The sequence below is a fragment of the Hyaena hyaena genome, unplaced genomic scaffold (assembly GCF_003009895.1).
Source record: "Hyaena hyaena isolate Hyena2069 unplaced genomic scaffold, ASM300989v1 scaffold_378, whole genome shotgun sequence".
NCBI classification, from domain to species: Eukaryota; Metazoa; Chordata; class Mammalia; order Carnivora; family Hyaenidae; genus Hyaena; species Hyaena hyaena.
In genome coordinates this window covers 1,060,712-1,072,945 of record NW_024081009.1, presented here as the reverse complement: position 1 = coordinate 1,072,945, position 12,234 = coordinate 1,060,712, and the positions used below count along the sequence as shown (strand labels likewise).

General features: G+C 57.4%; 2 protein-coding genes across 7 annotated transcripts in view; one reads left to right on the top strand and one right to left on the bottom strand.

Annotated features, from left to right (window-relative positions):
- Positions 1-5,260, top strand: part of MAPT (microtubule associated protein tau) — a 100,240-nt gene extending 94,980 nt beyond the window's left edge. For all 5 annotated transcript variants that reach the window (XM_039250672.1, XM_039250676.1, XM_039250673.1 and 2 more), the window contains 2 exons: positions 1,262-1,374; positions 4,777-5,260. In XM_039250672.1, coding sequence (XP_039106603.1) covers positions 1,262-1,374; positions 4,777-4,992 — 329 coding nt within the window. In that variant the 3' untranslated portion in view covers positions 4,993-5,260. The remainder of the gene's footprint in view (positions 1-1,261; positions 1,375-4,776) is intronic.
- Positions 5,261-10,374: 5,114 nt separating this feature from the next.
- Positions 10,375-12,234, bottom strand: part of KANSL1 (KAT8 regulatory NSL complex subunit 1) — a 180,676-nt gene continuing 178,816 nt past the window's right edge. For both annotated transcript variants that reach the window (XM_039250643.1, XM_039250642.1), the window contains exon 15: positions 10,375-11,961. In XM_039250643.1, the coding sequence (XP_039106574.1) occupies positions 11,734-11,961 (228 nt within the window). In that variant the 3' untranslated portion in view covers positions 10,375-11,733. The remainder of the gene's footprint in view (positions 11,962-12,234) is intronic.

Here is a 12,234-nt window from a genome sequence, read left to right as displayed (position 1 = left end):
CTGGCAAGGAGAGCAGGTGGGACTTGCTGAGCCCTGGGAGGGGTGGCTGCCCTGTCTCGCTCCCGAGCGGGGCGCCGTGCTGGCCAAACCACAGTTACGAGGGAGGCAGGTCCTAAGCCCTAACCCGTGGTTCTCCCTGCGGGCTGCACCCAGGGCCTCTAGAGCCGGGGAGGGGCCTGATCTGGCTCCCGCAGGAAGGCTGGCTCGTGGATGTTTCAGCTCAGTGCCCAGCCAACATTGGGGGGGCGGGGGACACGTCACCAACTGCACCAGCCATCGCCAAGCTCCGGCCACGACTGTAAATGCTGTTGGAGCTCTGCCACGCTTCCCTTTCTCCTCCCCTTCCCGCAGCACGTCAAAATGAGAGCTACCTGGAGACCTCTCTGTGATGACGGAACTGCTCCAGAGCTGCTCTGTCCAGTATGGAGGCCACCCACCTCACGTGGCTACTGAGCCCTGGCAACGTGGCCAGGCCACGGCAGTTGCCGAAATGAGCTAATTCTATTTAATTAAAATTTAAGTAGCCACATGTGGCTGGTGGCTTCCGTATTGTCCAGCGTAGATCTAGATTCTCACTCCTGCCTGGGGGTCCCGAGTGGGGACCTCGGCCGTGGGCCCGGTTCAGAGCAGAATCTATACTCGCTGAAGCATTCCTGTGAGGAGAGAAGCCATCAGAAACGTAGTCCCCACTGGCCTCCCTTGGACGTGTTGTGGGGGTCTCTCCCAGTGGGAACCCCATCCCTCAGCCGTTCTTGGGTGGCTTTATCCATCTCCAGAAAGGAATGTTGGCTGTCTCTCCCTCAGGCTGTATCTCCCGTGCGTGCATGGGTGCATGGGTGCGGCACCTAGTGACCGAGGAGGGGGCGGGGGAGGGCCCCTTCCTTAGCTAGAGTGCATGTGGCCATTTAGTTTCATTCTGAGGTCTTGTGGGGCTGTGGCTTACACGATGTTGACCAAGAAAGACTTCACTCTTTGGAAGCTGACCAGTTTAGACTTCGGAATCTTTTCTTCTCCCTTGAGTTGTCGTTGGCCTTTGCACGGACTAAGGAGGAAGAGTTTGTTGAGCAAATATTTGACACACACCTCAATTAGAGAGATGGAGCAAAGTGTCACCAAGCCCTTTGGAAGGGCTCTGACCTGTGCCCAGACTCCCTTCTAAATGAAGGACAGTCTTACCTACTCTGAAGGGTTGGGGTCCACTTCGAACGGCTTGCTTGGCCCTCTTTCAAGGCGTGGTGTCCTCATGTGTGTTGTGTTCCAGGAGGCGGCCAGGTGGAGGTAAAATCTGAGAAGCTGGACTTCAAGGATAGAGTCCAATCGAAGATCGGGTCCCTGGATAACATCACCCACGTCCCCGGTGGAGGGAATAAGAAGGTAAAAGGGGGCGGGGCAGGAGGAGGTTGCATTGAGCCGTGGCTGGTAACGGAGTGGGGCGCACGAATCTGGTCCAGTTTTCCGGAGAAGGAAAGCTGAGGCCCTGAACTGTTCCATATCATGTGGATTCTCAGCAACCATCAGGACTCAGCAGGTGAGTCTCCACCTTCGAGGGCCGTTGCCATCACATGGGAGCCTGACGGATTCGATGTCCGGGCCTCGCCTGGAGATTCTGATTGGTCTTGGGTGCAGCCTGGGCACTGGGAGTTTTCAAAGCCTCCCAGGTGATGCTTGCGTGCTGGGAAAGGTGACAGCCGGTGTCCTCCATGATGGTAGTCGGCCCTGTGGTTGGCAAGCATCCACGAAAGGAAGTAGCCATCCATCCCCAGAGCCAGCCAGCCCCAGCGCACCGGAACCAGTCGGGGGAGCGTAACCTAATTTTGCAAGTGGGTCACTAGGCAGAGCAAAAGAGCGGTGCTGAGATTCCTGCAGAGCCTCTGCCTGCGCGTCACGAAAACGTGCCAGTGGGGAAGGCTGCTGGATCAAGGGCCTCGGCGATCCGGCGATCCGGGCAGTTTCTGGAATCCCTGGGTCTTGCTGTGGGAGCATGGGGGAGGGGAACCCAGGGTGTGTGTGGCCCTGAGCAGGCCCCCTCCCGGTGCATCACAGGATGTGGTCTCCGGGCTGTGCTTTTCTGCAAAAATGCAGCCAAAGCAGCCTGGGGGTGGGGTGTGGGAGGGGGTTCCCACCCTCTCCAGCTGGCTGCGAACTTCCGGAAGTGGCTCATTTTCCAGTTTGCAGTGCCTCCCAGCAGCTGGCAGAGGGGTAGTGGAAGGAGAAAGGGGTGTCCCCGAATGGGCACAGACTCTGAGACCCAACCCGACATGAGGAAGGGCACTGGCCAAAGTGGCCCAGCTGGTTGGAAGTGGCGGTCGTCACGCCACACACTTGGTGGCAGCCGGGAGTCCCCTGGGGCAAGTCACCACAACTCACCCCCACACTCGGCTGGCAGCGGGCACCACCTCACCTCTCATGCTGAATGCGCATGCCCCGTGCTGTGTTTGAGGCCAGAGCCCAAGGGGGCGGTTCTGGAGACGCACCTGCTGGGATGCTCCTACTCAGTCGGAGGTGCAGACTGAGACCTTGGACAAACCTGACCACAGACGAGCTCCCCGGAGGCTGGGGTGCGCAGGCCGGGTACTTGTGCCCTTGGAGGGCCTTGCGCTCTTTGGCTCCCCACAGCGCCTCCTGTCGGCCCCCCAACACCAGTGTGGACTTGGTTCCACAGACAGGGCTTCCCAGGTCCAGAAATACTGTGTAGGTGCCTGGTCCCTAGTAAAAGAGGGGTCCGGGAGGCCATGTGCCTCAAGGGAAGTGAGGCAGGGCCCAGTTCTCTGGGGTTGTGGAGAAGGTTCTCTGCAAAAGCACAGTGGCTCTGCTGGCTTCTGTCACCTCATGCCTCCCTGGCTTAAGGCCTGGGCATTGGTGATTCCCTAGGTGAAGGAAGGTCACCGACTCTAGAAGCTTCTATGTCCTGAGCGAAGCTCTGGGCTTGACTCTGCTTGGAGGTGTGAGCTGGGGAGGACGGGCAAGCGCGCTCAGCTCATTTCTCCTTCAGCAAAATGGGAAAGAAAAATCCACATCCCGGGGTGGTGGTGAAGCCCAAAAAAGATGGTGTTCTGGAAGGTTCCTGGTACTTTGTAACCGGCTAAGAACATGAGTTAGAGTCAAGGTTGAGTGTGAACATCTGTTTGAACTCACCTCTGTGCTGGCTGAGAAAGGGTGGGCCTGCCACGGCTCAGAAGACACTGTCCTGACCCCAGAGTGTCTCCGCCTAGCTAGCCCCCCCACACCCCCTGTGCTGGGCAGAACTGCTAACAAGGGGGGGGAGCGCAGGACCCCTGCCGCCAGAGCGCCCTTCAGTTTGGGAGATTTGGGGCATTCCCAGGACGCTGTCACTTTTGAGAACAGAGCTTTTGCAAAACACTAACATTAATGTTCTTCTCAAAGCTTATTTCACAACGATCTTTCAAATACAGTCATCTGGAAGAGTTTTTTGTTTTTTTTTCCCCCAAAGCAGTGAACCAAAATGGACAAAATAAGCGTCGAGTCATTTACACCCACATCCAAGCCACCCACAACAGAGGCCCTTCAGCCTGGGGTCCACGGACCCCTGGATTTGTGCAGAACACTTGTGGGTGGGGAGAGCGTGCCTGCGTGTGTAGATACCTTCCTGGCTCCACCGGGCACACAGAGGTCTTAGGACCCAAGGAAGTAGAGGATTCCTGTGTCCACCACTTCAGGGCTCCTCAGGAGTTCTCACGAACTGCTCACGTCTCTAACATGTGCTTCCTGCGTGTCCTGGGTGTCCTGGAGTTAAGACCTCTGGACTCCTGGCCACGTCATCGTGTCTCTCCTTGAAAAAGGACTTTATTGTATCATCACTTCTAGCACAGCTTCCGGGGTGGCTCAAACATGCTGCTGCCTCCAAACCCCGTCAGTCAGTGGTGCAGGGGAGGAGTGTGTGTGGTTCATGGCTGGACAGCAGTGACCCTGGGGAATGTCCCTTAATCATCTGCAGCTTCTCCTTCATGCTTTAATTTGCAGTTTGGTAATATTTATTTTTAGAGAGAGAGAGAGAGAGAGAGGAGGGCGCAAGTGAGCGAGGGGCAGAGAGAGAGAGACAGAAGCGGGGCTCACCCGGGGCTCATGTTTTACCCGATGCGGGGCTCGAGCTCACCTAATGTGTGACTTGAACTCACGAACTGTGAGATCGTGACCTGAGCTGAAGTCAGATGCTTAACGGCTGAGCCACCCAGGTTCTTGTGCAGTTTGATATCTATTAAGAGAAAATGCACACATCTTTTGACCTACCAGCCATTCTGCTCCTAGGGTACATTGACCTGAGTGTGAAATGACGTGCACACAAGGTTATGTTCATACACGGCATCGTCTGCACGGCACATACTAGAATAACCTGCATTTCCCTCGGTAGGGGGATAGATACGTGTCAGGGTGCGGTGATGCAGTACCACACAGCCATCAACGAGCATCAGGGAACCAAGTACTGATAACGGAAGGTATTAACTCCAAGACCCAAAGTGAAACACGTGGATGTCATAACTATGTGTATTAAATATACATACATATTGTTTATATATCACACATGCTTGTGCATGTGTGGGAAAGGGTACGCGAGAAATGAGTGAGTGACGGTCACCATGTCTGGAGAAGGGATGCGGGGTGGCTGGCAGGCAGGCACCGGAGGAGCCGTGCACCGGTGTCCACTCCGGGAAGGTGATCAGACTCTGGTCACCGCGGCCCCTGGTAGGCAGCCGGGGCTTCCTCCCCCTTCTTATGGCTTAATTCACCCCCACCCCCCCACCGGCTCCTCTCTTGCAGATCGAAACCCACAAGCTGACCTTCCGCGAGAACGCCAAAGCCAAGACAGACCACGGGGCGGAGATCGTGTACAAGTCGCCCGTGGTGTCCGGGGACACATCTCCGCGGCACCTCAGCAACGTGTCCTCCACGGGCAGCATCGACATGGTGGACTCGCCCCAGCTCGCCACGCTGGCCGACGAAGTGTCCGCCTCCCTGGCCAAGCAGGGTTTGTGATCAGGCCCCGGGGGCGGTCCATAATCGTGGAGAGAAGAGAGAGAGTGTGGGAAAAAAAAGAATAATGATCTGGCCCTTCGCCCTCTGCCCTCCCCCAGCTGCTCCTCGCAGATCGGTTAATCGGTTAATCGGTTCATCACTTTAACCTGCTTTTGTCGCTCGGCTCCGGCTCGGGACTTCAAAATCAGTGATGGGAAAAAGAGCAAATTTCAGCTTTCCAAATTGATGGGTGGGCTGATGGTAATAAAATATTTTTAAAAACATTTAAGAAGATGGCCACACCCACCATTTCCTTGGGCAATTACTTTTGATTCTTTTTTTTTTTGTGTCCCCTCTGAGTAGAAGAGGGAGGAGAGGCTCTGCGAGCTGCTTCTGGGGAATCTCAAGGGACTGGGGGCGCCCATGCTCTTGCCCCATCCCGGGGGGGGGGTCACAGAGGCAGCGGCAGCAGCAAAGGATTTGAAAACCGGGTGCCGTGCTGGAGCCGCAGGCCAATGTCAACCTTGTGGTGGGGTTGGGGTGGGGGGGTGAGCCCCGGGAGAGGCTGAGGCAGGGGTGGGGGGGGAGGGCAGCAGGGACAGTGTTGGGAGTGGGTGACGGGTGGGGAGGAGCCGCTGCTCTCTGCCCGGAAGGGCAGCAGGAAGGGCACACCGCCTTGGCCGCCCACAGCACGCCTGGCCCGAGTGGCCTCCCTGTGCTCGGTGGCCCGGGTCCGCCGCGGGGCTGGTGTGCCGCCCTCCCGGCCCGTGGGAGAGAGGCTCCGGTGGGCGGGAGGAGGTGGTCAGTTGGCGGGAGGGGGGCGCCCTGTGGATCCCTTCCTCGGGGAAGACTGACTGACCTTGATGTCCCGAGTGCTGGCCTCTTTCCCCCTCCCTGCAGGGCGGGGGCCCCACGGAAACCCTGTTTTACTGAGATCTGAAGGTTGGAACTGCAGCCACGATTTTGGCCACCTCGTGGCTCTGGGACTTTAGGGCTAAACCAGTTCTCTTCGTAAGGGCTCGTGCCTCTTGGGGGCATCCGCCTGCTCCCCAGCCCGGGCCCCTGGCATCCCGGGAGCGTGCTGGGGGCTGGGAGGTGGGTCCTGAGCCTCCTGTCCCTCCCATGGCCACTGCAGCCACCTGTCCCCCACCCCCCACCATGCCCATGTGTCTGCTCTGCGGAGCCCAGTCACTGCCTGTCCCCCTCATGATGTCACACTGTCCCGAGTTCCCGGCCTCACCGCGCCCCTTCTCAGCAATGGACATTGTTTAGACCCAGGGGCGCCTGCTCTCAAATAAAGGGGTGTCTGAGCGAAGGCAAAACCTGGGGACAAGGGGAGACCTCGGTCCCTTGGTTGAAGTTAGAACTCACCCAACCGGTGTGGCCCCTCACAACGGACCCGATGACCGTACTTGGTTCCTTCCCCCTGACCTGTCCTCACAGGCACCAGCCAGGGTGGGCTCAGCAATGACCCGGGATGTTTTGCCTTGTTTATACTTGGAGAGCCTTTTCCTCCCAGAAGGCCTGGGCCCCTCCCTGAGTTGAGCTGCCAGCAGCGTGGCCATCCTGGTTCCAGGGGCGGCAGCAGGTCAGGCAGGCAAGGCCCCCGGGGCAGGGCCACACTCCCTCCGTGCCCCATTCCACCCGAGCTTGTGAGTGCCAGCCTCTCTGAGAGCCCCGCCCGCCAGCGCTCAGCCCCGCACACCCCCTTGGAAATGGTACCCCCCCACCGCACCCCTCCCCCTCCCGGCTGGAGGCAGTGCTGTCTGTCCTGTCCTGCTGGAGCAGCTGAACATATACATAGACGTCGCCTTTCCCTCCCCGTCTGCGCCCTGTCGAGTTGTAGTCGGATTTGTCTGTTTATGCTTGGATTCACCAGAGTGACTTTGATAATGACAAGGTTAAAAAAAAAAAAAAAAAAAGGACGCATGTATCTTGAAATGCTTGTGAAGAGGTTTCTAACCCACCCCTTGGGGGTCCTAGATGTCTCCCTCCCGCACGGGGGGCTGCTGTGGCTCTACTTGGTCACAGCCTCCTGACTTGCAAGGCTTTGGCGGCATCTGGGACCCAGCAGAGACCCGATTCTGAAACCGGAGACTCCTCAGCTCGGAGGAAGGCCCAGAGCACAGGACTGGGGCAGAATCCTGGGACAGAAACTACGGCGCCCCCTTGCGGCCCCCGCTGGGACTGCCCTTTGCTGGGGCGGAGAGAGGCGGGTCTTGTGGCCGGCCTGGTTTGCAGCGAGAAGATCGCCCTCTCTGGTCACAGCCAGAAGCCCCCAGCAGCCATGAGGGTCTTCCGACGCCCAGTGTCACAAGAAAAAGGAAACCCGTACAGCCGGGGAGAGGCCTGGGGTTCCCCCTGCAAGCCGTCCCTCAGCAAGAGCCGCCCAGGCCTCCCCGCCAAGGGCCCTACAGCCACAGCAGGGCTTGGGTAGACTGTCCGCCCCAGAGGAGCCCCCCGGAGCCCGCGCTGCCTGACTGCGGCAGGGTGACAAGTCCGGAGACACCGTTCCCAGGGGCTTGGTGGGAGCCTCCCCCGCCCCCCCTCCGCCCTTGCCCAGGCCCTGTCTTCACCCCTGGGGGCTGTGGGCGCCCGGGGCCTCCTCTCCAGGGCTGGCGGCTTCTCTTGCAGCCAGAGCTTTCCGTGCAAGAAATCGAATCATCTGGGCCCAGAACTAACCGCTGTGAGGCTCTACTTCTTTGGGCCCCAGCTGTTCTTAGAAGGGTTCTGAGGAAGAGAAGGGAGATGTGGTTCAGAGGCGCTGGCTCTTAAGAGATGCGGCCCCGGACAACAGCTGCAACTCTTTCTGTGCCCTGCTCTCCCAAACCTTATTCTGAGAGCCTTGCTCGGACGCCTCCGGGGTCGCCCTGGGCGGGGGTGGGGGTGGGGGGCTGCCGGGGTCGGCCTAGACCTCACGGTTCAAGGTGATCAGGTGATCGAGTCAGCGCCGACAGGGAGATTGCAGAGGGAAGCTGGCTTGTGACCTTCAATGAGGACAATCCCCTCCCCCCCCACCTCCCCCCCAACCCCGCCACCACCAGGGCTGGGCACTCTCCACCACCCCCGATCCCCCCCACCTCCCGTCAGCGTCCCCCGGGGGGCGCTGTGCCGGGCGCCTGGTCCCTTCAAGCTCTCCACTCACTTATCCGTAGTTCTATTTAAATGGACTTCAGCGCGGAGACTGTATCCTGTGCGGTTGCTTGCTGTGCTCGTGGGGGGAGGGGGGAGGAACCTGCAAGATAGTTGTGCGGGCAGAGGGAAGCCTTGGAGGGCAGCGCCAGACCACCCGTAACCCTTTTCTTCACATCGCCCACGCTGGCTCGAGGTCCCTGGGGTCCCGCCAGCTTCTCCTTCCCTGCCAGGTGCAGGCAGCAAGGCTTGGGGAAGGAGTGTGGGGACAGAGCTGCCCTCTCACGGGGTCCCCAGGCCCACAGCCCCGCCTACCGCAGACCCCGGCATCCTTCCTTCCATCTAAGCCACGGGCGCCTCGGAGCCCCTTTCTCACCTGCTCCGGACACGCAGCCCGTCGTGGCAGCTGCCAAGAGCTCGTCCTTCTTCCTTCTCCCTCTTTTATCTTTGTCCCCAAGTCAAGCCAACGGATGGGGAGGAGGGTGGAGGTGGAGGCGGCCAGCTTGTCCCACCTGCAGAACTGTGGCTTCCAGACTTCTGGTTTCACTTCAGCTTTGAACAGGGTTACCCTGGGCGCTGGCCCAGAGTCTCCCCTCCGAATGGACTCGGCCCGTGAATTTGCAGCGCTGGGCAGGACAGTTTCTGGCACTTGCAAGTCCCATGATTTCTTCGGTAATTTTGAGGGTGGGGGGAGGGACACGAAACCATCTTAGCTTAGCTTCCTGTCTGTGAACGTCCATATGGTGTATTGTGTGTTCTAACAAATGATTTACACTGATTGTTGCTGTAAAAGTGAATTTGGAAATAAAGTTATTACTGCTTACACAAGGTCTCCGTGCATGGATTCAGAGGATGAGAAAACGAGTCTGGTTGTATGATGTGTGCCTTTTTCCAGCCTTAAGAGAACTTAGCTCCCAACAGGAAAATGACAGTGTTGCCAAAACCTGGACGTCAGGATTTCCTGGCTCTCTCTGGGGCCCCAAAGGTGCGGGAAGAGTTCTCAAGACTGGTTCATTTTCACCTTGATTCTGATTCTGGTGCCGGGGAGCCATCCCGGTCCAACGCAAAGAAAGGCCTATCGGCCTTGTGGTTGAGCTCACAGGCTGCCCTCGAGGAAGCCCCACACCAGCATATTCACACGGGCCAGGGCTGTGGGAGGCACAGTTGGTCCCAGAAGCCCGGGGCTGGAGCAGAGCACGAGGCCGGCCAAGGCTTAGATTCCGTCGGGAGCTTCGGAGCCACGTTCCTCTCTCCTCTGGGTCCTTATTCGATGGGGGAAGAGGTCCGCTCCGGGGAGACAGGAATAGCGGGCAGCCCCCCGCAGTGCCGCAGAGAAAACACATACCAAGCAGGAGCCATGTTAATTCCTGCCCTTTAGCAATTAGGTGGAGGTCCTAACAAGGAACCCTTCCATTTCCGTGCAGAAGTCCAGAGTGCGGGTTTCCTCCGCTTTCCCCGTGTGCTCGCTCTAGTGGCTCTAGCCACCGCGGGCACAGGCATAAGGGGAGCGGGTGTTAACTGCAGCCACAGACGCAGCACCAGGGCGGCCACAGAGAAATGCTACCTCGGCACTTGGTGGTCGTCGCCGAATGACTGCTGTGTAAAGGAGTCTCCGTCTCGTACAAGGAAAATCCAGCCCGGAGTCTCCCCAGAAGCACGACGCTGTGAAGTATGTACATTCTCACAGGCCCCAACCCCAGCAAAAGCGGGGACAGGTGGAAATGTCCCTCAGGACAGTCGTGAAATGTCACACCGCGGGCCTCACGAAAGAAGGAACGCCAAGAGGTAATGACCAATCGCTTGCACCCAACAAAAAGATGACCTCCACAGGGGCCCCCATCCTCCGGGCACCCCTTACTGCCCCTCCACCCCGACTCCATCCTCTCCCTGGTGACCATCAGGTGCTCCTGCCGGGGACCCAAGGACAGAGCCAGTGCAGGGACCCAAAGAACTGCTCCAGCGGGGCGGGGGCTGAACCTGCCACCCTTGCGAGAACCCAGTCTGAGGTCAACAAAGGCCCGGCAACACAACATTCTGTAACTTTTTTTTTTTATTATTTTTTTCAATTTTTCCTTCCTTTTTTTTTTTTTTAAGCACTAGTCTGTGCTTTGCGAACAGAATCAAGACATTAACAAAGATCAGCTTCTCTGAAGAAAAGCATTTCTATAGAACAAAGACAGCTACATGTTTCGCTGCCAATACACAGCTCAAAGCAGGAAAAGAAAATATTTACAAAATACAAGGTTTTTTTTTTCCATTTTTGTTTTTGTTTTTTTTTTTTTTAACAATGCTAAAAGGGTTATTCAGAATTTTCAACCTTATAAATAGAAGAAGCACTTTATGCATAGGGATATGGTGCATTATTGTTTTAAAGAAACAATGACAAATCCTTTAACTTGCAAACAGAATCAAAAAAAAATCACTAATGTTGAAAATTGTGAAAAAACCCCAACCATTAAGCAGTTTGTCTACTATTTTTATACGATTACAAAATGGCAAAAAATAAAAATAAAAATAACGAAGTTCTTATTGCCCCCCTTTCGGTGACGTGATCACACTGGAGACAGGCACAAGGCTGACCAAGGGGGGTGACAAGGGCGCGGTGGGGACCGCAGCGAGGACCAGACAACGTTCCACAGGCAAGGGGGCGAAGGGGAGGAGAGGCCGGACACCGGGAAGTGCGCGTGAGGGAAACGGGACTAAATGAATCCTCGACAACAGAATTCTACAGGGGAGACGACTGCTCGTGTCCCTGAGCTCCAGTGTGCAGAGGAGTGGGAATGGAAGTTAAGCAGCCCTGACCCCACCTTTGCAGACGAGGACACAGGAGGTGAGAACGTCCGAGCGGAAGGACTGGTGTGCGTGGGGGTGTGGGTGGTGTCGGGGAGCAGATGAGGGCGCACGAGGGACAGGGTGGGGACCTGAGCAGCCACAGCCAGGATACTCAGTGAAGGAGTCACAACAGAGGACCAAGCGCAGAGGACACCCGGACTAGGCCTTCCAGGCCTGGAGGACAAAGGAAAGCCGTTCTGTCGCCTGAGAGCTCAGAACAGGTGGCGGTCATGACCAAGAGGCTCTGGTGGGCGTGGGGGTGCTCCGGCACAGACGGCCAAGGGGGACTCAGCCAGGAGGGCCGGAGTGGGGCCGATCTGCCGATGGGACGGGAGAAGAAAGGGTGAGAACCCAGAGTGCACTGCTCTCCCCCACCCTGACCTCCGGCGGCAACGCTGGGCTGGAGCCTTCCATTCCTCTGCCCACCTGGCTGTTCCACCCTATCCACAGGTGCGGGGTGGGGGTGGGTGGGGGTGGGGAGGGATCACCTAATATCGCTAAGTCCAGTGATTCAACAGTGCGGAGATGTGCCAGGACCAGGCCGGCAGGCTCATATCCTGAACTTCTGTTTGCCAACTGGAGGAAGTGCTCAGGTGTGTGACGACAAAACATGGAAACCAAAACCAAAACAAAACAAAAATCAAAACAAAACAGAAATACCAAAGTAGAATCTAAATTCCTTAAATTCACTAAAAACTGTGAAAATTTCCGGCATATGATGTTTGAATATCAAACGCAGAGATTTCTGAAGCTTTAATGCCAATAGTTAGTGAGTCTGTTTAGATTCTCCTATCCCGCTCATCTGTGAGTTGGACGCTGAGCTGTGACTGTTGTCGCCAAATGCCGACTCTTGAAGGGGACAACGGGGGGCGAGGTGGGGGCCACCTCTGCCTCTCGGCCAGTCTTGCTGCCTGAGGTGCGCCGAGTACAGCGGGCTGCCCGTTCCTGCGCGTCCAGCGGGTCCTCACACTCGGCCTGGGGACTATATGCCAGGGGGAAGGTTCGCCGTTCCCATGGCTGGACGGACTGTGGGGAGACAAACGGCCACAGTGAGGAGCCAGTCCCAGACTACGTCCTGCCCCGAGGCCCTGGCCTGGGATGCGTGGACTGGAGTCTGCGACGAGTCTCTAGACTTCCTGGAGAGGTCCAGGAAGACCCCTTACAGAGTGAGCACCAGTGCCACCTGAAGGTGCCACCTTTAGAAGGTCAATTTCAAGTGCAGCCCCTTGTCTCTTTTAAAATGGGGAAGGGAGTCCTAAGACGCAGACCCATCTTCAGCAGGTGCTGTCCCTGCCCACC